Source organism: Poromitra crassiceps (genome assembly GCF_964638095.1).
Source record: "Poromitra crassiceps genome assembly, chromosome: 2".
Taxonomy (NCBI): domain Eukaryota; kingdom Metazoa; phylum Chordata; class Actinopteri; order Beryciformes; family Melamphaidae; genus Poromitra; species Poromitra crassiceps.
The window spans coordinates 49,243,463-49,269,631 of record NC_139624.1 but is presented as its reverse complement, the minus strand read 5'-3'; the positions used below and the strand labels follow the sequence as shown (position 1 = coordinate 49,269,631).

The 26,169-nt window shown below is 42.6% G+C and overlaps 1 protein-coding gene across 2 annotated transcripts in view; it reads right to left on the bottom strand.

Annotated features, from left to right (window-relative positions):
- The window catches only part of ttll12 (tubulin tyrosine ligase-like family, member 12), a 136,704-nt gene extending 111,461 nt beyond the window's left edge, over nucleotides 1-25,243 (bottom strand). For both annotated transcript variants that reach the window (XM_083653744.1, XM_083653745.1), the window contains exons 1-4: nucleotides 25,076-25,243; nucleotides 24,208-24,371; nucleotides 9,870-10,068; nucleotides 1,301-1,460 (exon numbers count right to left, since the gene is read on the bottom strand). In XM_083653744.1, coding sequence (XP_083509870.1) covers nucleotides 1,301-1,460; nucleotides 9,870-10,068; nucleotides 24,208-24,371; nucleotides 25,076-25,225 — 673 coding nt within the window. In that variant the 5' untranslated portion in view covers nucleotides 25,226-25,243. The remainder of the gene's footprint in view (nucleotides 1-1,300; nucleotides 1,461-9,869; nucleotides 10,069-24,207; nucleotides 24,372-25,075) is intronic.
- Between the last annotated feature and the right edge of the window lie 926 nt (nucleotides 25,244-26,169).

Here is a 26,169-nt window from a genome sequence, read left to right as displayed (position 1 = left end):
TTACGGCAATTGTTTGGAAGCGAGCTTCTCTGGCAGTGAGCCTGGAGAACTCCTGGTCAGTTGTATGAAAGTAAAAGACTACTGGCATGATGATGAGTAGATAATGACAGAATTCACATTTTTAGGTGAGCTTAACCTTGAATCTCCATTGTGCAATGAAACAAAGACACAGTTGTAGTGTCTAACTTGTTTCAACATAATGTTTCGTTTCGTAATCAAACTCCTGCTGGTGCAACAGGCTAATTTCCTATTGTGTAATAATGTGTGTGTGTGTGTGTGTGTGTGTGTGTGTGTGTGTGTGTGTGTGTGTGTGTGTGTGTGTGTGTGTGTGTGTGTGTGTGTGTGTGTGTGTGTGTGTGTGTGTGTGTGTGTGTGTGTGTGTGTGTGGGGAAGGGGGGGTAAAAGTTTTTTGTTTGTTTGTCTGCAAAACACATCAGCTGTCATGCCCAGCCTGTCATGCGTAAGTGTCCGACTGTCCGCTATGCCTCTGTCCCCCAGAGCATCATGGGAAACTAGCTGAGCTCAGCAGCTGTCTAGTAAAGTAAACAAATACATGGCCATGGCTTTGACTCATGCTTTCGTTTTCCACAAGTGGCGGCAATGCATACACATTAAAATAACAGCAATTAAGTAGCGAGGCAGGATAGTGGTAAATTACAATGCATGATGATGAAGAGCTCACCACAGATAAACGTTAACAGTCTATCAACCTAACAAACGTTAGTCAATAACGTTCTCATTTGGTTAGTATTAATGAAATATGAAAGCACTAATTTGCAGTGGGCAACATGTCCCAGACCATCAGCCCAACTGTTTTCATTCAGCTTAATTAAACAATGTTTCCACCGTGCTTTTCACTGATTAGTCACAGGAAGTGAAAATTACATTTTCCTCGACAATTTTCAAAATGTTCATGTCATTCTGGCCAATACTCCACTTCTGTTATAGCCTATCAGTCTGGAATATGGAATATCTTTCAATAATCTATGCTGCTAAATTGTCAAATACCGCCGTCTGCTCGCTATCCAGGCACTTATGTATGTACTTAACCTAACTAACTATCCGGTGTGCACAACATTGTCAGACTAAACTCCGGCTGACCCCCTAAAAACCTACAATCCGCTACAGAAAAATGGATATAGTTTATTTATTAACTGGCCCCTGGCCTTCTATCATTTCACGAAAGTGGCCCCCGGGCAAAGCAAGTTGAGTATCCCTGGTGTAGTGTGTGTGTGTGCGCGCGCATGTGTGTTTCGTTGGCTGCTTCGTTTGGAAACCTAAGCACCAACTGGTTCATTACCTCCTTGGTGCAGGTCGTGCAGGGGCCACAGTACGCTGTAGGTCAGCTGACCCTGGAGGTAGAAGAAGGGAGCCATGCAACAGCTGGGCTGGTCTGAGTGCTGCACCTGAGCGCCAAACTCATCCATGATGTACCAAACCGGCACCTTCTCCTCCGCCGTCTGGGCCCCCGAAGACACAGCGGGAGGGGGAGAGTAGAGCAGAGCAGAGGAGGACAGAGAGAAGGAGGGAGAGAATTAACAGTTTTGATTTGATTTAGCTTTATTGTTGGAAGGTTCCAAAATGTGTTGTGCGACCCAAGACACGCTGCTTGAAAATTTGACTCAAGCGTTTGACCCACGGAGCAGATCAGCATCAGCCTACCCAGTGGAGCTTTCATCTGAAGAGAGACTGTACTATAGATTGGAAAAACAGCAACAAAAGCTGTTTGTTTGCTCCAAATGACTCCAAACTATTAGGCAGCTAGACTTGGCTTCCACTATAAGTTTTCTCACACTTGTAGCCATTTTGCAGGGGACATAGCTCCCTTCTTATTAGTATTCTATTAGTATCCCCTTCTTATATATTATTAGTATTCTGTTTAACATTCCAATATTTCCGTTGTGGCGATGTGTTTTTCCAAAGTGGATATAATAAGTACTATATAGCGTAAATAAGTGCATAGAAGATACTGTTCAGCATCCGCTGTCACAACTGAGCACCTCCGTGTATGCTGCAACAGCACATTCACATAATCAGCCTTATTATTCCGAACTGGAAGCATGCGAGCCCGTGACAAACACACGCGGAACCAAAAAGCTGAATGTCGCGCACCATTCACTGTGTGTGCGCAGCAAACTCAGCAGAGACTGAGAGCCACCAGACACATAAGACACACCCAGGAGGCGTGTGCAGTTGAGGGGGGGGGGGGGAGCACGCAGAGCAGCATACACTTCACCCAGACAGACCCAGACATCAGAAAATTAGCTTCAGAGTCAGTGATGTGCTTGAAATGTTTAATTTCACAAAAGGCTCATTATCTCAGCTCGTAGAAAAAAAGGGATGTTTTTGCTTCAATCAAGCTATCTTCTCCGGCTCATAACTAAAGAACGGAAAATGGGATCAACAAACTTTTTTTTGCAGGTGATAGAAGAGAGTCTCATCGTTATTTGTGCGTGTTCAGTGTTTACATAGTAATTATTAAAAAAATTATATGACTGTTTTAAAATGCATTGCGGCCTATGTGGCACAGCAAGCAACCTTTTGCCCAAGGGCCGTGGCACTCAAAGTGTTAATAGAAGAAAAATTTGAAATAGATCCATGAGAAATAAACTGGTAGCATCAACTGGGTTTCACCTCTTCCACCCTGGTATCAGTATCATACCCATGAATAAACTGGTAGCATCAACTGGGTTTCACCTCGTCCACTCTGGTATTGGTATCGTACCTATGAGATTCATGGGGGTCGCCACAGGGTTGTGTCTTTGTGTTGTTTTTGTTGGCGTTTTCATTGTGATTTGTATGCATACAAGGTAAAACAATAATAAAAAGTTGATAAAAAAACACCCTGGCCTGCATACATACTCATGCATCATTACAAACGGGATGCACGATATGGATTTTTTCAACCGATACGATAATCGATAAATATCTGCTTGTCCTGGGCAGAGTTGGGGTCCGTTACTCAAAAAAGTAATATATTACACATTACACATTACTTTAAAAAAAAGTAATGCCTTACTTTACTTGATTACTCCCTGGAGAAAGTAATTCGTTACACTACTCGTTACATTACTTTTGCGTTACTCCGTAACATCGCCTGAGATGCATTGTCACGTAATTTGCCAGTTAACAATACAACATTAATCCTTACATATATGCCCATATATTAGCACAAATCTCTATCGTAATAAGGTAGGTTGCAAAACTTTTCCTGTCTGATGGTGGCTGTGCATTCGCTGCCATCTGTATTTTGCTCAATATGTTTCTGAAAAATGGCGATTTCATTCTACTGTTGAAACTGACAACATTTCCTCTACCATGTAGGAGGAGGGAACAAGCCTGTCCATCTCTGATTTTGATGTTACCTGGTGAAAAGAAAGCTTTTGCTGCTTGCTTGGGGTCGAGGCAGGCGACTCAGCTTGGGTCTGCAACCAGCTTTGTGTTAGCATGTTTCCACTGCAGATGGTTTGAGAGGTTTATGTCGTAGGCTACCGTAGCTAGCTGCTTCTGTCCAGGGCGTTTGCAGTGTCACATTCTTGTCCTTCCGCGCAACAAAAAGTTGTTGTAGAAGACGGCGCTTTTTGGCAGATTGCTGGCAGACTATTACGGAACATACCGCACTGCGCCCACTTCACTAGAACACGTTGTATTTACAAGGGGTATTTACAGACCCCATCGCTGTATGTGGGATTCTCTTATGGTTTACGTTTACATTTAATTTAATTTAATTTTGTCCAATATTCAGATATTCCAGAATTGCATGTTGTGTTAAAATACATATTATTTATATCTAACACTCTTTAGCCTGATTTAATTGTAAAACAGAGTGTAAAAAGTTATGCAAAGCCTTCTGTGAAATTTAACGCGTGGAAGAGGAAAGTGGGCGGAGTTCCCAGCATGCCCTGGGTGTACTGTGTTTTTGTGTCAATTGTTTGTTTGTCAATGTGTTTTGGAGGTTAAAATGATTTTTTGTTCTATATGCATGATGTTAGTTATCTGATAAGCTATGTGTCGACTAATAGTGCTGTTCTGCATGCTAATACAAAGTTGAAATATTGGCACCATGGGTGATTCTGGTGTGAAGTTAAATGACCCATCTGATGGGACACAGGATCTGCTATTAAAACGGAGATCTTTTCTCTCTATACTTATCTTGCTAGTACGCATGTAACGAGGTAAGCGTTTGATTAGTAACTGTAATGTGATTACTGCACTTAGATACAGTAGTGCCTTACACTACTCGTTACCGACAAAAGTAATGTGATTACAGTAACGCGTTACCCCCAACTCTGGTCCTGGGTGATAACCGATATGATAATCGATAATTATTATAATAAAAATATATTATATAATATATATATTTTATTTTTTTACCTGAATTTTATGCACACCTGGGGTTAAAAAAAGGCAGATGTAGTGAGCATAGCTCTGACCTAACCAAATCTTACTGACATCACTGTGAACACAAAACAAAGAAAACGTCTGATATAATATGATTGTTTTAATAAAGTGTATCACTAAATTATAGTCAATACAAAAATAAAGGCTTTTATAGAACGGAAAGCCAATGACTGCTTAGTCTGCAGATAAAACACAATGACAAAAGGCATAGTAATTTAGACTCTTATTGTCATGTTACCGATCTGTTCGAATTTTGCATTGGTGCCAGCTCTCAGTGAATGGTAGCCTGGGCCCAATGAATGGGGCAGGCACTAAACCATCTGTGTTGTTTCACTTTTTACTGAAAAATGCTGCCACCAGATTCAAGAAAAGACACAATGTGATATTGACTGATGCTTTTTATGTAGCCTAATGTGCGCGACTGCGCCTTTGTTTTCCTTATTATTGGCTCTGTTATGGTTGTGTCCAGCAGCTGCAGTAGCTAGCTCAGGGGTGCCCAATACGTCGATCGGTAGTGTGGTAGATCGCATGGCATTGAGGGGAAAAAAAAATAATAAAAAAATCACTGTTTTTCCACTATTTCCACTGTTTTTCCACTGTTCCACTGTTTTCCACTGTATACTCAGTGTATATATATATAAATAAATATGTTTGGTAGATCACTTTGACTTGGTCATTTTAAAAGTAGCTCCCAAGATGAAAAAGTGTGGGCACCCCTGAGCTAGCTCAACTGTAGCCTCAACGCAAGACTCTTCAGTTATTCTTCCTTCTTCCCTGAATTCTCCTCGTTACTTATGTGCTCATTGCAAAAGCACAACCCGCACAAATGAGTCCAAACACCCCCATTCAGGGCAGACCTTGAATGTAAAGCAACGCATTACTGTGTAACTAGTGGGGTGATCGATGCATGTGGGAAAGACTAAAGTGGTTCCCAAGCACCGGGCCGCGGACCAGTACCGGGCCGCAACGCATTTGGTAGCAGGCTGCGGTTTTACAAACATTTTTTTACAAACTACAAACATAAATAAACGTCAACTTGAAACTATGTTTCAACTACCACACAGCATATAATATTATAGCCTATGTTTATTAAAAAAAAAAATCCTGAAACAAGACCTAACCTCTCCTGTTGCTAAACACTTTCTTGACCACAGCCACGCAATCTACAACCTAAGCTTTCCAAGGAATTGAAAAAGTGCATTGATAGCAGTAAGTGAGGTGGCAATCTAGACGTACTGCTCTTGAAACGTGAAGCATTTTGGATGCACAGATGCACACACTGCCACCACATGGACTTATCGTGCATTCCATCTAAACTGGGAGCCTATAGGATTTCACGCTTGAGTGACGTCACACCCGAGTTGTCGGCGTACCATTTAAACCAGTGCTGACCAATTTGGGGCCCGCGGGCCAAACTTGGCCCGCGCTCTGTTTGTTTTGGCCCGCCACGGATTTGGGGGAGAAGGGGGGATGGGGAGGGGGGGAAGCCAGATTTTTTATCCAGAATGCAACTCGGGCAAGTTATCAGATATCTGCACTGATTGCAAAGGGTGGACGAGCTTTTTCATGTGGTGACTTTGTAAAACAGTGTCTGAATGAGGCTGCGGATACTGTGTTCACTCCTGAGATTGCATCCCTGCAAATTGTCATGGCAAATTGTTTACAAAAGATGGACAATAAAGCTGATTTTCAAAGTACCTTGAGGATTTTTCAAGTTGTGAATTAAGTCAAATTTCTCTCTTGATTACAAAGGTGGAAAATACAACTGTTTTTAACTGGGTGTTTACTGATTAAATGTTTAAGCTCCCCACAAATGCAGATGTTTTTTTAAATATATATAACCAATTGCAAATTATTACAATTACCAAACAGATAAAAAGTAGATTATTATATTGAAATGTTATTTTAGATTTAGAATGTTAATTTTCTATAAAACACAATACGTTTTAATGTAATTCCACAACGTTTATTTTTGGCCCTCGGCCCTCCACCCAGATTGAGTTTTGGCCCTTCATGGGAAAGAATTTGGGCACCCCTGATTTAAACAGTCTGGAAACCAGCCAGGGTTAGCTGTAGCCAGGCTAGCCATTGTTAGCAATAACAGTTGATAACAACTAGAGGTCGACCGACCGATATGTGTTTTTCAATGGCCGAAAAGAGAGCAGGGCGGCCGATGGCCGTTTTCTTTTTTTCATTCGATAAAATAATGAGTATTTGGGTAAAAAATAAATCAAGTAGCCTATATTTCCATTATCCATTCATGCACATTGAAAATATAATATAACCGTATACTGTAGGCCTACATCAAATATAAGATGGTTATCTTAGCCAGTACAGCAACATGTTTCTGACTTTTTTTTTATGAAATAGAACAATAATAACAATAATAATATAAATAACAATAATAATATAAATAATAATAATAATAATAATAATAATAATAATAATAATAATAATAATAATAATAATAATAATAATAAAAAATCGGCCTTGTGAGTGGAGGCAGTGGCCGATGCTGATTAATTAAAAATGCCAATAATCGGCCGCAATTAATCGGCCGGCCGATTAATCGGTCGGCCGAACGATGCCCTGGGAGTGCCACACCACCCCTCCTGGTGTAAATCACATTATCATGGGTCTGTTCTAGGTTCTCTAGGCGGGCCATCAAATGTAACGGGCCTTTAGCTCTTGGGACCATGTTGCTAGAGATTCGGGTATCTGAGGGTGTATTCACACACCTATCTCGTTTGGAGCAGTTGTTTCGAAACAGAGAGCGTTTTCCCCCTTGGTGCGGTTCGTTTGGGGGAGTGTGAAGCGAACACAGCAATCGCACTCGGATGCGGGACAAAACAAGCGGACCGAGATCGCCAAGAAAGGGTGGTCTCGGTCCGCTTTAAACAAACTCTGGTGTGGTTCGTTTGTGGTGAGAACGTGATCCGACACAACTGCAGGAAACAGTGCACATTTTTTAATAAACTAGCTGCCGTAATCCAGAAGCCTGAAGAACGAGCATTTTTATTGTTTAAAAACAACATCTTCATTCAGATCCTGTTTTGGCGACTTGTGAAACTAACGTTTGCATGGATAAACTTTGGGGGATGTTTGCATCATCACATCAGCAGTTTGAACTCGATCAACTTATCTGGTCTCCATTGAATAAATGAAAACAAGTCGTGGTAATCAGAGCCAGTCTTCTTTGTGATAAGATTGTCTGGTTCAATCAGACAATCAGACTGATTGCATGTCTTCCTCGAAATGTCTATTATTAAATGATTTAGGCTATTAATATTTTATTCCTGACAGGACAGGTGTTCATATGCGTAATCCTCTGAAGTCTCCGTGATAGTAATAGCAGAAGTTGCAAGGGTCTTTGATCTTCTATCTCCAAATTCCCGATAGATAGCCTAAATAAATAAATAGTAAATAAATAGCTTTCTCCCTCTCTCTCGCGATCCCTCCCTCCCTCTTTCTTTCTCTCTCTCTCTCTCCTCGCATGGCGCACGCCCGACGTACGACAAAAATCAACCAAAAATCACCATCAACGGCACAGTGGTGGAAAGGGTGGACAGCTTCAATTACCTGGGAGTCAATATCCACCAGGACCTGACATGGGCCAACCACACCGCCACTGTTGTCAAAAAGGCCCAACAACGACTACACGGACTCAGACGCCTGAAGAAATTCAGGCTAAGGCCAAAAATCCTCAGGGACTTCTACAGAGGCACCATTGAAAGCCTGCTGACTGGCTGCTTCACCGCCTGGTACGGGAACTGCACCACCATGGACCGCAGGGCGCTAAGAAGGGTGAGGCGCACGGCCCAACACGTAACAGGATGTGAGCTGCCAGAACTGCAAGATCTGCACAACCAGCGGTGCCTCAGGAGGTCCATGAAGATCATCAAAGACACAAACCACCCCCACAACAGTCTGTTCTCCCTGCTACCCTCAGGGAGGAGATACAGGGTCCCAAGAGCACGCACAAATCGCTAGAGGGACAGTTTCTTCTCGCAGCCCACAAGACTCCTTAACATACACAAATAGTGTAGTAGCTGTACTGTACCGCAGCTGCTACCATCACGCATGACTAATGTTCAACAGTATGTTAATTAGGCATATGCTATTTGCACCTTTATTTAAAGGTTAAAGGTTAATTATGGTTAATTATGTTTAAAGTATGTTCATGCCATTTGCACATATGTGCCACTGTCTGTGGCGTGTCTTACTGCTTTATTGTTTGTTGCCTCTTGTTTTTATTTATCTTTTTTTTAATTTTTTGCACAGATTTTTTGCATGTTGTAACGGAGTCTACAGCACAAGAATTTCACACGTGATACTTGTACTACGGAGTGACAATAAAAATCTTGAATCTTGAATTATTTTGTATAATATAATTTTAAAATGATCTTTGTTTTTACTATATGATAATGGGATATATGACACTCATAGCCTATATGATAATGTTATGTGAACTCATTGAACCTGGAGTGAGTTGTGAGCACATAGACAATAGTGTTGCCTCACAAAGTGCACACCTCATGCCACTGGTCTCATGCTCGCGCATGAACTAGACTTTCTTGTGCCTTGCCGAATGACCTACATTCAATGAGAGTGGGACAAAACTACACATTCGAGGTTCAAGTAATTCATCAAGTTGGTATCCTAAGCACGTTTAGATTATGAACAGCTGTGATTTAAATATGTTTTTCCACATTCCATAGTAAATTGAGCTAGTGTACGCCTTTAGAGGTGGTTTTGGGTTAAATGATCACACAGTTTCAATATTGTTCAGGTTTCAGCATATGGAAGCAGTTTACTTGTTTTGCTCAAAAAAGTGATGTCGTTATGCCTATATAAGAGCGGTGAAACCAGAGATCTTTGTCTGTCTTCATTCAGCATGCATGGCTGCTGTTATGTAAAAAGAACCGGCCGACTTCATCTTTTATTATTTTCAATAAAACTTGCAAATCAAGGATCAGTCTTTGCCTGTCGTCATTGAGAGGACCTGAGTAAATCTGACTCCACACAGCCTCTGAGGAGCATGCAGAAAACACTGAATAACACTTATATAGGTATTGTCTTGCCTAAACATCACTCCAATCAAAGTTAGGAAATTCCCCTTTTGTTATTTTATTATTTTACTTTTGTTTATGCCTACAAAGCAAATATTACTCTGTACTTGAGTTCTCCCCTGGAAGTGATTTTGGTATAGATGGGCCACCATTGTATTTAAGCAAGCAGTATTCTAGTGACCTGTATAAGACGTCATGTGACTGTTCAGTTCTATAAACAGATAGACGTAGGATTAGATTGATTACAACTGTGTCACAAAATGATCAAATTATCGTACATTTGGGGGATTTGGGGATTATTGATCGTACATTGTACAGAGGTCGACATTGTACAAATACGATAATTATCATACGTCTGGCAATGCTGTATGGGAGGTTGAAGGGTGTTTCTCATCATACCCCCTGGGACAGCTGGTAGGTCTGGTTGTACTTCCACATGCGCTCCATCACCAGCTCCACTGTGTCGGGGTCGGGAGCCTCGCCATGGAAGTCCACGCCCATGAGGGCAGCCATCCTGGGCAGCAGGCCGGGGATCTGCTCCAGCTGCTGCCGGGAGTGTTCCACACGGTAGGTCCATGCATGGTCCACCAGGAAAACACTGCAGGGGGAAGATGGACAGAAAATAAAAGCAATGATTATTATAAAGACTGTCGTGTAGAGTAGTAATTATCAATTTAGAATTTAGTAAAGGTATACCGTCCTTATACTTATATTATTATGATATACTACTTATCTTATCAACTCTTTACACTTGTTTACATTTGGGGCACCACCTTCTGAGATGAAGGAAAAATAGATCTTTACTATAGATGGTTTTAACTCGACAACATAAACATTCTAAATTGCCCCCAGCTTACTTCCTGTTTCAGTGTTTGATAGTACAATAACTGACAGGACAGAAGCTAGCTTTTAGTAGTGTAGCACTTCAATTCTGTGTATATCTGTATATTCTGTCTATATTGTTTATATGTTTATTTGTACATTCTGTCTATATTTGTACATATACTGTTACTTGTCTATGGCCCCTATCATTGCATCGGCGCTGTTTCTAGGCCGAGCGCCTGGCGCAGCGCAAATCAGTGGGCGTGGACCAGCGCACTTGATATCTTGGTCTTGGCGCTAGACGCAGCCTCAACCATTACAACCACGCCTTTTAAGCGTAAAATTATGCACCGTCAGTTCATTGGATAAGTGCAATAAACGAATCGCATGCTTGCCTTTTAAGCTCCATTCCAGTGGTCCAGCAAAACCAGACGAAACCCAAGCCTCTGATCCCCCCCCCCCCCCCCCCCCCCCCACCTCCCTTCATCCCGTCTGTCTCCATATATCGGCTATTATTCCATATTATGATGCTTCTCAAACCAATATAACTGCAGTTTAAATACTGCAAGCATGTAAAAACGCTACACTATAGCAAGATCAAAGTGAAAATAATGTTCTAAACGCATCGGATAGAAAAAAATATAGCCGGCTGGATGTCATGAGATTAGATGAAATTTGGCCAGAATGATATCGTTTTCTCTCTTCTCCCCCACTGCACGATGCAACATCCTCTGAATGACACCTATCACTTTTACTGGATCTGATTACTTTATTCTATTTTATTTAGCCTACTGGATTTTATTATTGAGTATTTGTATTTTATTTGGCCTATGCTTTATTTGGCCTATCCCCAGGTCCCGGTGGAGGGGAGGGGGAGTGGATGGGAGGAGAGCCCTCGCCCTCCGACTCAGTGGTTTCCACTGCTGTAAATAAAATAATTGTATGAGCACTCAATCTGTTTGTCAGTCAGCTCCACTGCTGCACGACCCGCCTGCACGACCACCAGCGCCTCATAGCGCACCAGCGCGGCTCCGCTCCCCGCATCTCCTGCGTGATGCCCGGCGTCCTGTGAGGAGGAGAGGACGGCCCCGTGCAGGGAGAGGAGAGAGGACGCCCCTATTAAATTAATCTTTTGCTTTGTCATTGTTTTTCATATTTTATTTAGAATTGTAGCCTAATTAAATATCCCCCTCTCTCTTTCTCATTCTTTCTTGCACTTAATGTAGGCTACATGGCACCTCGGACAGCTCCGCTGCCACAGACGGGGGAAACATTTGGAAATAATTCTAACTACTCTGCTTTGCAAACAGAAAATATAAATACAACAGACAATTCTGTAATGAATAGCTGTAATGAGAGTGGGGTTTGAAGAAGCGCTACACAAAAGTTTATCCAGTTTCTTTCTCTCTTTCTTTCTCTCTCCCTTTCTCTCACATTAAACGATATACATGCCTATAATGTCAATTATCTGAATGAAATAATAATACATATTAATTAGGAATATTAGTAATATTAGAAGCCTAGCTAATTTCGGGGGGGGGGGGGGGGGTAATAAAACGTTGAGCTATATTAATACAAAGTTAATATTGCTAATCAAAATGTTCCAAAACGATTTTTTTATACATCAAATATGTGTAGTTAGACAGCTATCCCATTTGAAAAATATCTGACAGATATAACTCTGCTGCTGTCTGGATGCTGCACATAAATGGGGATTATTATGATAGCCTAAACTAAATAAATGAAACTGTGCATTGCAGCTTCACCCAAAGCCTGAGAAGGGTTGCCACTGCATGCTGTAATCTTCCAATCTTATATTCTATTGTGTTCTAAACTATTTTTTTCTATATATTCTATTCTCCATTCACTATCCTGTCCCCGGCACTGAATAGGCCTGCTTTTCAAAAGCGCAAGGCGCTACATTTACGCCAGCTCGGAAGATATCAGTAGGCCGGTATTTAGCGCCGACACGCCCACTTTGGCCCATTCTGGGACTGCGCCACGCCCATTCGGCCTAAAGCGCATTTGGCAGCGTAAAGCCATATTGATATCGTCCCAAAACAGGCGCAAGGCACGTTTTTTTGCGTTTAAGGCCCGTTTTAGCGCCGAAGGCCTGTGGGAGAATAGGGGCCTATATGTTTATATATTTTTTTGTCTTTTTGTTACTAGACTTTGACAATGTATCTATTCCCACTGGGGAAGGTCATGTTTGCAAATGAGAACTGGTTCTCAAACAATTCACCTGGTTAAATAAAGGTAAAAAAAAAAAAATCCAAACTGTTCCCTAGCAACACAATTGCGTGAAAACAGTTTATAATCAGTCCAAGTATGTGAAAGGTGTGTGTGTGTGGGGGTGTGGGGGTGGGTGGGCGGTTCGCCGGCGGTGGGAGGGGGGATGGGGGTCCATAGTAAAAGATGGCTGTAAAAGTGAGAGCAGTCCTCTAAAGTAAGGCCTTTTATAATAAACTAAACCAGTGGTTTTGTGGCCAAGCCAAGGCACACCAAATGGCAAGCCAAAATCTCAAGGCACACACCTGTATTCATATCCATGCAAAATAGTCTGTAAATGCTTTTTATTTACTTAACAAAATAATTAAAGAATCCAGTTGAAACTTTGTAAAATGACATCAAAGCATCAACATACCATTTAATCTTAAGCAAAATATCAGAGCAATTTAAATCTAAACCTTTCAGTTTACTATCGGACCTATTCTCCCAGCTTTCCATCCACCTGTTACTCTGTCATCTGTGCTGTCTGACCGACTGACTCATTCTGTTTTCATGGGGGTTTGGGGGGGGAGAGGGTCGGTGCTCCCATCAGCAAAGGAGAGTTCATGCGAGGCAAAACAGTTAAAGTACGTGAAAGTAAAATTATTGCTTTACTTTTCACCCCCCCCCCCTTTTGAAATTGTTTAAAATGCACCCTGTGTTGAAATGCACCTGGAAGTTCTATAAGGGGGAGAGGATGATTTTATAGAAATATTTCTCTGAAAAGATGTGGTTTACTTTTATTTTTCAATTTTGCAGTTTTATTATTTTTATTTGTCATGTTTATTGAAAGATATAGTCTTAATTAGCCTATATTTTACAGATTGTAATACCTGTTAAAATAAGGTCATGTATTCCAAATTTCCAATATAACATTGATGTCCATGTTTGATGCATACAGTACTGTATGTGCGCGCAAATACAACCCAGGTGTGACCTTTAGTTTAGTTTAGTTTATTTCAATAATGAGAGACTAGTAGAAAGTATAACAAGCTTTAATGATACAACATTAATTTTGGCGTATGACTCCATGATATGATGACGCTCTCCTGAGATGATGAGAGGGCGTCGTCAGTGAAGAATAGGATAGGAAATCCCCCATAGGGAATTCTTCGATCAGGAGTCATGACCGATGGTGGTGGTCAGGGGAGGAGGTGGGGCGAAAACAATTGCTTCAGCGATGATGATCAGCAACTGAGAATGACACATACACAGCACATAGCAAACAGAGTAAACATGGACCCTGATATACTACGCTGATTAGGTGATTGGGATCAGCTGGAGAGGAATACCTTGGGCTGATTGGTTATTGCCACATGTGTGGTAAACTGTGAATGGGTGAGGAGACAGCATCAGAGAAAGGGGGCGAGCCTAACAATGAATGGGTTATACATCCTCAAAGAAAGGGGGCGTGCACTGTGATATGACGAGACTGGGCGTTGGCTGTTAAGTAGTCTTCATTATTGAAAATAGTCCAAGACTTCATTAGGATCCCCATTAGCCATTACACAAGGCAACAGCTACTCTTCCTGGGGTCCACCTTTGTTAGTGTCAAAGGGAGGATATGACGGGAATTTGCGAAGCACAGAACATGGAACATGGAGATCGTGCTAAGGAGTAGTCAACATCTTATCTCAGGAAGCAGAGCTAAGGAGTGGTCAACATCTTATCTCAGGAAGCAGAGCTAAGGAGTGGTCAACATCTTATCTCAGGAAGCAGAGGCTCTCTACAGACCATCAGGGTGGACCTCTGTAAACTTCCTGAGCGAGAGATGGCGTGCGAAGCCGACTATAAATACTCATGTGTGCTTACAATAAAACAGACCAAGTATCTAATCCAGTGACTGAGTGACTGCATCTTTCTTAGAGGGTTTTGAGGGTCTCTTTGAGGGTTTTCTTAGATTAGGTTTTCAGCCACAACAAAGTTACCTGGAAGAGTTCATGTTTGCTATCCCTGGCTATATGAACATGAATTCCATTTTAAACTTTGGGGTCCTGGTACTCTGACTGGTTTCTCTCAAAAAATGAATTACTCGTGCCCCTGGTATTCCAGCGAAGAACCAGGGAGAGGGGGTTGCCCTGTGCATACTGACCCAGCTCAGGGCCGGTGGATGGACTCTCTTCATGCCCCTGGTAGTCAGTGGAGAACCATGAGCCAGGGGAGAGCCGTGTGCACCCTGCCCGTGTGGGTGCACCCCAACCCGGCCCCAATGCACCTGGCGTTTCCCAGGTTAAATTGGCACAAAGGAATACAACTGAACCGCTTGCTTGGCTGGAAATGATGGTGGTGTCCAGGTGGTTCCAGGACTTTACAACATACTAGGGATGTCAACGGTTAACCGTTAATCGATTAACCGTCGCTAACGTCGTTGTTCGGTTATTGCTGTCGGTCTATCAGTTAACACATTCACTGCCAGCCGTTTTTCAATACTGTAGTTAGCTTCTGCCAGAGGGTTTTTTTGAGGATTCTGGCTCATCTTTCAAGAGCCGAGGATTCGTTTCTGTTAGGATTTTGTGAACACACAATATCTCAAAAGAACTAATAGAATGTGTGCTTTCTCTGTCTAAAATAGTTAGTTTGTAGAGTTAGTAGTTATGTAAGCATTAGCAGTTGAATACAGCATGGTTTCAGCGTCTGAAAATTTATTCTGAGATAAACGGCTTTTTGTGAAATTCGATAGAACAGTCACTTTAACCATTCATTTTTGGCATCAGTAAGACGTCGGACATCTAAACAATAGTTTTGAACAGTAATTTCCTCCATAACAGCAGGAAACACCCCTCTCCTTCAAACTCCTCCCTCCGTGTGTGTTCTTCTTGGCTGCAGCGGGCGTGTCACAAGCTCGTTTCTGTTGCTGCTGTAACCTCGCGTCACCAGGCTCACTGCTTTGCTGCTGCTGTGCCTGTCTGCTGGCGGCCGCTGGGCAAGTCTGGATGGGCTCGCTCGTTTCTTGGGGTTCTGAGAGCTTTGATGAAGCTTTTGCGATTCTGGTCTTATTTATGCTGCGTGTTTCAAAGTGTGTTCCACCCGTAATCTATTATGCAAATTTGCAAAACCCCACCGCCAGCTCCCAAGCGCGAAAGCGTTTTCGCCAATCCATTTTCATGAGAATGGCTTCCTCACACTGCTTTTTGCTTGCCTTCCTCTAGAATGGAGCACTGTCGCCACTTAGTGGGTCGGTGGAATGGGTTGTACACGTTCGGTGGCTCCAATATTTTTATAGGAGACGTGGGGGGCATTGATCCACGTAGCACGAGTTGAGACGTCAAAAAAAAAAAAAAAAAAAATTTTTACGTCTCAACTCGTCATTGGCAGTCAACCGTTGGATTTTTTTTGACGAGTCAACTCGCCATTGGCAGTGAACGTGTTAACACATTCACTGCCAGCCTTTTTTTTTTTACTGTAGGTAGGTTCTGCCAGAGGGTTTTTTTGAGGATTCTGGCTCATTTTACAAGAGCCGAGGATTATTTTCTGCTTGGAGTTTGTGAACACAAAGTTCACAAAAGTACTAATAGAATGTGTGCTTTCTCTGTCTAAAAGAGTTCGTTTGTAGAGTTAGTAGTTATGTAGATATTAGCCGTTGAGTACAGCATGGTTTCAGCGTCTGAGAGTGAAAGCTGAGATAATCGCAGTTTTGTGAAATTCAATCAAACAGGCAGAACAGTCACTTTAACCATTTATTTTTGGCATCAGTGAGAGATCAGACATCTAAACAATATAGTTCTGAACGCCCTCTCCTTCAAACTCCTCCCTCCGTGGGCATGTCTGGTGGCTTTCAGCCTGCGTTTGTCACAAGCGAGTGTTCTGCTGCTGCTGCTGCTGCTGCGAGTTTGAGCAGCCTCCCTCCCTGGCAGCGAGTGTGGATAGGGCTCACTTGTTTCTTGGGTTTGAGAGCTTTGATGAAGCTTTGTGCGATTCTAGGCTTTATGCTGCGTGTTTCAAACTGTGTTTTCCACCCAGTCTATTTTTGGAATCCCCCACCGCCAGCTCCCAGCGCGATAATGCGCGAAAGTGAAAGCGTTTTCGCCAATCCATTTTACAGTAGAGAATGGTTTCCTCGCGCGTTACCCTACAGTTTTGACTCTGCTTTTCCTAGTGTGGAGAGCACTGTCGCCACTTAGTGGGTCCGTGGAATGGGTTGTACACGTTCGCTGACTCCAATATTTTTATAGGAGATGGGGAGGAGCGTTGATCCACGCCCGACCGTCAAAAAAATTTTTTTTTTTTTTTAACACATTGAATGCCAGCCATGTTTTCATTCCTGTAGGTAAGTTGTGCCAGGGGTGTTTTTGACGATTCTGGCTCATTTTAGAAACAGACGAGGATTCTTTTCTGTTAAGAATTCATGAACACCAATCATCTAAAAATAACTAATAGAATGTGTGCTTTCTCTGTCTAAAAGAGTTAGTTTGCAGAGTTAGTAGTTATGTAGATATTAGCCGTTGAGTACAGCATGGTTTCAGCGTCTGGAAATTTATTCAGAGATAAATGGCTTTTTGTGAAACAGTCACTTTAACCATTCATTTTTGGCATCAGTAAGACCGTCAGACATTCTAAACAATAGTTTTGAACAGTAATTTCCTCCATAACAACAGGAAACACCCCTCTCATTCAAACTCCTCCCTCCGTGTGTCTTGTGTCCTCCTGGCTGTACAGCGGGCGTGTCAGAAGCGCTTTTGCTGCTGCCTGCCTGTGTGCCTGCCTGCCTGCTTGCCTGCGTGCAGACGCTCCTTGTGCGAGTCAAGATGGGCCGGGGAATGCGTGGGCGATGGGCAGATGTTGATTCTGGCCTTTCTGAGGTGTTTCAAAGTGTGTTTCACCTATGATCTATTTTGCAAATCGCTCTCCGCTCTCTGTGTGCTGCTGCCGGTGCGCGGCCGCTCTCAGGCAAGACAAGTCTTGAATGGATTACTGTGAAATCGCCACGGCATTTCCTTGAACGGCTTGGTCCCGCGGCAGTTTTTTCTTTGATTTCGGTCGTCTGGGGGAGCACTGTCAACACTTAGTGGGTCGGTAAAATAGATTATACACATTATCTTGCTCCAATAGTGATCTCGAAGATGTAAAAGTTGTTGATTGATGTACCACCGTCAAAAAAAAAAAAATGTTTATGTAAGACGAGTTAGCTCGTCCTTGGCACTTAAGCGCTGGATTATGTAAGACGAGTTAGGTCGTCTCTGGCACTTAATGTGTTAAGACGAGATATCTCGTCTTTGGCAGTCAACGGTTGGATTCTGTAAGACGAGATATCTCGTCATTGGCAGTGAACGTGTTAATATTTAAAAAAAATTTTTTTTTTTTACTCAATGAGCTCATGCCCAAACAAGGCGTGTCTATTTAGATGCTGAAATGTTAATGCTTTTTGTGTTAGAATTATGCCTTTATTTTTTGTTGGCTTTGCTGAAATGTATAAGTTTATTGCCACATTTTGATCAGGTAATTGTTGTTGTTGTAATGTTTACATAAACAGGAAATAAAGCTCTCAAAAATATATTTCCTTGTCATCCATATAAGAGCCAGAATGATTTTGGAATGATTACCTGATCAAAATGTGGCAATAAACTTATAAATTTCAGCAAAGCCAACAAAAAATAAAGGCATAATTCTAACACAAAAAGCATTAACATTTCAGCATCTAAATAGACACGCCTTGTTTGGGCATGAGCTCATTGAGTAAATAGACCAAAAAAAATATATATATATTAAAAAATTATGAATTAACCGATAGGTTAATCGATTATTAGCGTCGGTTAATTGAAAGTGAAATTAACCGAAAATTGACATCCCTACAACATACCCATGACCGTCCCCTGGTCATAACCAGTGTTTGGAATAACGCAGTTTAAAAGAACGGCGTTAGGTAACGCCGTTATTTTTTCAGTAACGGGGTAATCTAACTAATTACTGTTTCCGTCGTTACAACGCCGTTATCGTTACTGAACGCTAAATGCGGTGCGTTACTATGAAATCATTGAGTAAACTACCCGTAGCCTACACTAGTGTTGTCAAGTGAGGAGACCGGGTGGGTTATAACGAGATAAACGATTATGATTGGCTAAGGCAGAGTCATGCGTTTCATGGTAGCCAATCGGAGCCAGTGTTAGACACGAGCCAGGAGTCAGGACACGGGCGACACACACACACACACACACACACAGACACACCAAACAGATTCGAGGAAGCAGCAGAAATGGCGAGTCCGGAGTAGAGAGCTGCGCGGGGCTGAAATTTCGGCCCGAGCCCTCCCCGGCCCGTGACATGCAGACCCGTGCCCGATCCAGCCCGTTGCGAGGCCCGAAGCCAATATTACGATATAATGACACATCTCTCTCCCTCTCTGTTCCGCGTGCTGCGTCGCCGCGCGGCCGTCCTGCGCAGCCTCTCTCTGTCTGTCTCTCTGACTCTCTCTCTCTCTCTCTGTGTTCGGGTCGGGAGCTGTCCGCTCGCTGTACATGGACGGACAGGGTCTGTGTGTGGCTATGGGAGTGTCTGTGCACTCCTCCTCTTTGTCTGACTGTGCTCCGCTGTGTAAAATCAAGCGAGTACGCTAATACAACATTATTTAATTGAATTATTGAAACGGCCCGACCCCGGACCTATTAATTAAAAATAAATAAAAAACAAGCCCGGCCTCGGCCCGTTTTGGTCGGCCCGAGGGGCCCGTGAGGGTACCCTCAGGTTTGCAGCAATCCATGAAAATTTGGCATTTTCAAGGTGGAGATAACGCAAATAGTTACTTTCCCTGGTAACTAGTTACTTTTATTATAGAGTAATTCAGTTACTAACTCAGTTACTTTTTGGAACAAGTAGTGAGTAACTATAACTAATTACTTTTTTAAAGTAACGTTCCCAACACTGGTCATAACACACATTTTCAGCCCAATCCGACCTGGAGTGTGGGTGTGAGGTGGTTCCAGGACTGTACTCTAGGAGATGACCATGACCTTCCCAGATCATAACCCACCGCATGCACATTTTGAACCCAATCTGACCATGTGTGTGTGTGTGTGTGTGTGTGTGTGTGTGTGTATACACACAATTAACTTCTAAATACATTTCTCGAAGTCTAGCCATCAAAACATTATCAAAGCTACGCTAATCAATAAGCAATCCATCCAAAGTCCAAAGTCAGCCATTGTAGGAGAATATAAGTGGCCCATCTGTATGTATTTAGTCTCGCTGGCCAGCCTCCCCTCCCTTCCGTGAGAGTCGTCTGGCTGCATGGAAACAGGCAACTGGGATAAGCCCTCCCCTGCTCTACAGCTGCTCCCCATTGGAGCGACTGTTTCAGTCGCTGCCGGATGTCCGCTTCCGGCTTATTACAAGCTCTGTCATTGGCTCCGACCATGTCAATCAGAGCGGCTTCCGCTCCCTCCTCCCTGTGTGTCACTGTAAATAGTGCCCTGCCGCCTCAGTGAAAACAACAACGCTAACTAGCTAGCAAGCTAACGGCAAAAACCTACATGCTAGCTCGTTGCTACATGCTGAAAATGGCATGTTGGATTGTTGGAAACTATTTTCCAAGGGCACTGCCGCCAAGCGCCGCCCATCGCAATCCCAGTATGGAGACCTGCGCCACCAGACTCATCTCACGGTAGGGAGGGGAGGCTGACCAGCGAGATTAGTATGTATTTAACATACCTCATTCAATTAGCTGACATGCCAGACAATTTAGTAAGTCTAAGCACTGTATTTATTAGGAATGGGAAGTCCTGTCTGGTGTGATGGATCCTGTCGAGAACCTGGATGTCATAAATAATTGAACGTTCACTGACTACGTTTACATGCACACAATATTCCGCTTTTTGACCAATATTCGGAAAATGACAATATTCTGACTAAATGAATAATCCACTAATATTCCCGTTTACATGCAGCCGTAGCTCGCCCTCCCCGACACGTGAGTGAGGGGGGGAGAGAGAGAGATGCAGGTAGGCGGAGCCGCGGAGTTTTTCTGTTGAGAATAAACAGAGCAGCACTATTCTTATGAGCATCACTTGGTCCATTTCAGGAGCTTGCTGCTGAAGTTTGGTGTTGCGCATCCAAGTCTTTTATAAAAAGTATAGGGGTGCTCCGATCCGGCAAAGCCACGATCCGATCCGATTCCGATTCCTGGGGTCACGATCCGATTCTAGAATCGATTCTCGATTCCAACGATTCTCGATTCCAGAATCTAGAATCGATTCTCAATTATGTAGTTTTATATTGCAATAACACACAAAGGTAAATCTAAGACAAAAAATGACAAATGTATTAAAGCTGAACTTCAAATTAAACTTCTGAAGTATTACAGTCAGGGCCTAAATTCATTTTGCAAACTAGGGGGGAATTCCCCCCTTATGTTCTTCAGATAATATGGATTCATAGGCTGGGGGGGATCTGTAGACTTTGAGAAGGATTTATAGATTTTGGGGGGAATACATTAACCAGAGTTCTTAAGTGCAAGAGGTGGTGGCACCGTGGCAGTACAGTACACAAATGACATGAACATTTGGACACTTATTCAGCCGGTATCTTGCATGTTGTGTTCAGGTGCACTGTAAGTAAAAAAAAAAAAAAAAAAAAAAAGAAAAAAAAATTACATTACATTACGAAGAAGAATCGATTCTTGGGAGTTTGGAATCAATCCAGGAATCGTGGCATTAAGAATTGCGATCCTTTCAAGAATCGATTTTTTGGAGCACCCCTAAAAAAGTAGGCTAGTAGCCTACGTTATTACCTCGCAGGCTCACAAGCATTGTGGACTTCCGTTGGCACTGGGCACTATAGGCTACTCTCTCTCTCTTTAAATCGATGTTTCTCATCTCCTCTCGATCAGAAATGTCAGCTTTTCTTTTTGTATGCCAGAGATGATGGATTATTATGATTATATCGCCTGTTCTAGCGCTTTCTAGCACACATCAGTTGACCACAAACAGGCACAAAAGAGCAAATAACATTTCGACAGTCACATTTGTGTTATATTCCGTGTTGTATTGCTATATATAATGCAACCGGGTGCACTTAAAAGTTTTTTTGAATCGCTAATTTGTCATCTGCCGTCGTGCATTATTATCGTTTATAGCGTGACGGTCCGCATGTGATCATAGTCCTTCATTTACCATCGATATATTACGTTTTGTGTTGCTAATGCAACCGGGTGCACAAGTTAAAAGACAAGTGATGGACATCACGACGTTTGCAAACGGGATTTTGGATGTTTGTGTTGTCGCTTCTGCTGACGTAGCAGTCAGCTAGCGACAAAGTTTGATGACGTAGCGGTAATCGAGTGCTGTCCCATTTCTTAGGGGTTTATCTGCACCCCTAGCCCTTGGCACTCTGTTTTGAGGGGCAAGGGATAGGGGTGAGGGGTAGGGGTACAAATGAGAATTGGGATTGGGCTGTAGGCTACAGGTAACACAAGGCTAATATTCTTACCTTTGCCCTTCAGTTTAAAGTAAAGCAAATATTCTCATGTTGTGAAGTAGGCTATAAGTCCGTTCTGAAAGCGAGTTGGATGCCTGCGTGTCAACGAGCTTCAGTCGGCTTTTAATAACCTTGTCATCCTTGTCAATAGACCCGCTTCAGAAAATATAGGCCACTTTTAAAAGTTTGACTGACTGCACGTCTCATCTCTGGCTTGTCGCAGGTAGAGAACGGGTTCTTAATTTAGATTACTTTTCAAGTTATTTAATTTCACTTCTTGGATGCAAAAAGAGACATTTAATGTACGCCAGTGTCTTTCTTTAGGCTTAATTAAATGGGAATATATGACACAACTGTTGAGTTCACAAAGTTGAAGAGTTCATTCACTATAATAAAATAAATTTGTTGGACGATTGGATAATAGCTTTTGTTTTTTGTGTTTTATTGTTTAATCTTAACACGTTCACTGCCATTGACGAGATATCTCGGCTTACAGAATCCAACGGTTGACTGCCAAAGACGAGATATCTCGGCTTAAAAAAAAAAAAAAAAAAATTTGACGGTGGGACGTGGATCCAACCCTTTTATGTCTTTTATACAAATATTGGAGGTATTGAATGTGTATAATCTATTTTACCGACCCACTGAGTGGCGACATGTCTCTCCAGAGTAGGAAGAGGCGAGCCAAAACTGGAGGGAAAAGCTCGAGGAAGCCGTTTTCATACTGTAAAATGGATGGCGAAAACGCTTTCACTTTCGCGCTGACGCACAGCGGTGGCAACGGTGGGGGGTTCCAAGAATAGACTGGATGCACACTTTGAAACACGCACCATAAATAAGCCCAGAATCGCAAGAGCTTGATCAGAGCTCTCAACCGAAACGCCAAGAAACGAGCGAAACCCATCCAGCGAGCCCCATCCAGACTGCCAGGCAGCAGCCAGGCAGCAGCAACTCGTTTGTCACAGACCCGCTGCAGAGCCAAGGAGGGCGGAGGAGAACGCCCACGGAGGGAGGAGTTGGAAGCAGAGGGGGGTTTCCTGCTGTTATGGAGGAAATTACTGTTCAAAACTATTGTTTAGATGTCTGACGTCTTACTGATGCCAAAAATGAATGGTTAAAGTGACTGTTCTATCGAATTTCACAAAAAGCCGTTTATCTCAGAATAAATTTTCTGACGCTGAAACCATGCTGTATTCAACTGCTAATGCTTACATAACTACTAACTCTACAAACTAACTCTTTTAGACAGAGAAAGCACACATTCTATTAGTTCTTTTGAGATATTGTGTGTTCACAAAATCCTAACAGAAACGAATCCTCGGCTCTTGAAAGATGAGCCAGAATCCTCAAAAAAAAACCTTGGCAGAAGCTAACTACAGTATTGAAAAATGGCTGGCAGTGAATGTGTTAATGGGCCTGCAAACCCGAACCGAATTAATTAAATAAGGAGCGGTGTGCGGCTCGCTCCCTTTGCGCTCGCAAGCGCAGACCGCAGTGAATAGTTAGATAATTATTTTGAAATCAATGCCAACTAAAATGATTTAAAATTAAGATTTTGTTTGCTAAGAATTATACAATAATATGTTATGTATTTAGAGATGATTACATCTATCTTCTTTCAATACATTTTGACTGGGCCAGCAAATATTCTATAAGGCCGGAATTCTGGAATGTTGCTGGCTCCATTGGCCGTTTAGAAAAAAGCCTAACGGTATCCCTGATGGTGAGTGAAGCACATGACATGACCAGCTACTTGCATACCAGCTGGTGCTAATCTTGTGCCCTGACACTGATTTATTGATTTACTTTATTAATAGATAGAGAGACAACAAAAGATCCAAGGGATAGCATGTAAAAGTGTAAACACTCATTTCCCACATGGTCCGTGATGTTCTAAAAACAGGACAGACAATAACACAAAACACTGAATGTAGTAATGTGAATTAATGTGGATAAATACTTCCATTATTATTCTTTCTTCTGTGTGTGATCCATTATTCTCCCTCATATATTATCTTTGACCTTGTGAGGATTATGCCACAAATATTTGCCTGTGCTGTAAGAATTAGTATAAATCCAAATTCCTCACACTCACCTGCTCCTCTCATTATTTAGAAATAAAGGCCATATTTTGAAATTAGCTTTAGACAAAGGTAATATCGCTATTTGGTCTGCTGTTTTTGTAACCTAAATAGCATGATAGTAAAAGTCAGGGTGGATTTTAAGACTCTAGCGCCCTCACCTGGTCGGCTCTAAGGCTTGCAGGCCACTGTCCCGGGTCACCACCACCTTACAGGTGATCTCTGCTGCTGGGTGGTCCCTCTGCCTCTCCCCGTCCTCTGCATCCTCCTGCTCGCCTTCTGCCTGGACCTGCATGATCCCAAACACTTCCCCGGCATCATAAATCTAGGACAGACATCACATCACTTTATGAATGAGAATAAACAGGAAATAATTCATATAAAGTCCATTCAAAAACCTATCAAAAACATTAAAGTTGCATTATTTTCCTCTGTGTGCCCGTGTTAAATCAAATTTGCAACGTTTTTAGGGAGAGTTAGGGCCAAATGATAGGGCCCACTCTCCAATTCGGCATACATTCTATACTCCAAGCAGCACATGTTTAAATAAAATATAAGTTTTGGTCTGCCTCCTATTTTCCAACGCCCCAAATAGCCAGTCAGTGTAGCCTAACCTCGCGTCACCAGGCTCTTCTCGGCGAGTGTTGCCTACTGTGACTGTCGGTAACGTTAACGTTACTTGTGAACCAACTAAAGGTTGAGATTGACATGTTGTATGCAGAATTTGCCAGAAGGCCCTACCAATTCGGTAAAGTTCTTAAGTCATGTGCTATCCGGTGTGTACATTTGCCGATAATAAGCATGAACACTGAGCTGTCAGATTTTGAATGGAGTTCGGCGCTGCAGCCAGGAACATATGGAGGCTCGTGCACTGCAGCAGCGTCACGTCACGCAAATGTCAGCTAACATTAAATCCAGTCGTAACACAATGACCCCTGTGGCATCAGCGTGTCTAGTGTTTTGCACAGCATTGTTTCGTTGTCAAGTCTAACTAGGTAGCATGTTAGCTTTAGCTAGCAGGGTTCAGACCTCGTTGACAAGTTTGTAGTACAGGCTCTTCCAGTAAATTTGAGGTAGGCCTATCCCGGAGGCGTGCAGTGCCGCAGCGTGCAAAGCCACGAAAGCATTAAACTCCTCGTCCTCGTCTCCATTCATTATCCCAGTGTGTGTTGTTGGCATTGTGGCTAGCTGTGGGTGTTTTTCACGTGTTGGCAAGGAGCGAAACAGGAAGTCGGGAGTTTAACGTGTCCCTCGCTCTTCTCGGCGAGAAAGAGCCTGGCCTCCGTTTACAAGTGATTTTGTCACCCGGCCTGTTTCCGGCCTAGAGCCCGCCCTAGACAGGAAACAAGCTGCGGAAATAGCTCGTTCACTTGAGAATCAGACACAACGAATAAGGAAATAAAACGGCAAACAACAAAACAAAAGATGGACGTACCGAACGAAGTTTTTGAAGTTATTGAAACATCGCGGATTCACATTATCACATATTTTAGGCCAATACAGAAGCTTTACTTTTCAAACAATTTGCCAGTTGATGGAATAGTTATAGTTGTCTGTCCGATAATGGAGGATCAAGTACAACAGTCAATCAAGTACAACATCTCTGCTGCCTGGCCTGTGCTGGGAAAGACATGGACATTGATCACAAGATTTCACATGGCGAGTAGGCTACTCCATTGTCTTTGGCTATCCAGAAACCTTCCTCAGCAGTGACTAGAGAAATGCGCTAACGCTACTACACGACTTGTGTTGTTGTTCTTTTCATGCTCAGTCTAACGTAACCTCGCCGTGTCAAGCTAACGGCAACAAATACATTTCTTGGCGCACTTATTTCCGGTATTGTTTCCTGTTTCCTTGGTTTACGCCCCCATGACAAAAAGCGGAGTAAAGGGTGTCCACTCCAGACTACACACGTTCCTTTATCGCAAAAATAACTGGGATGTGGAGGCTAAATGACATCACATCCGTTTTGTTAGCGTTCCATTTGCAAAAAACTTGAGCTGGGAAGTTCACTGTTGATTGGTCAGATCCAGTCGCTAGCAATAACAATTGACAACATGGCATTTCGCGGTATTTTGCGCATACAAACACTGCAGCCTCATGTCCACACAGATAGAAGTTAG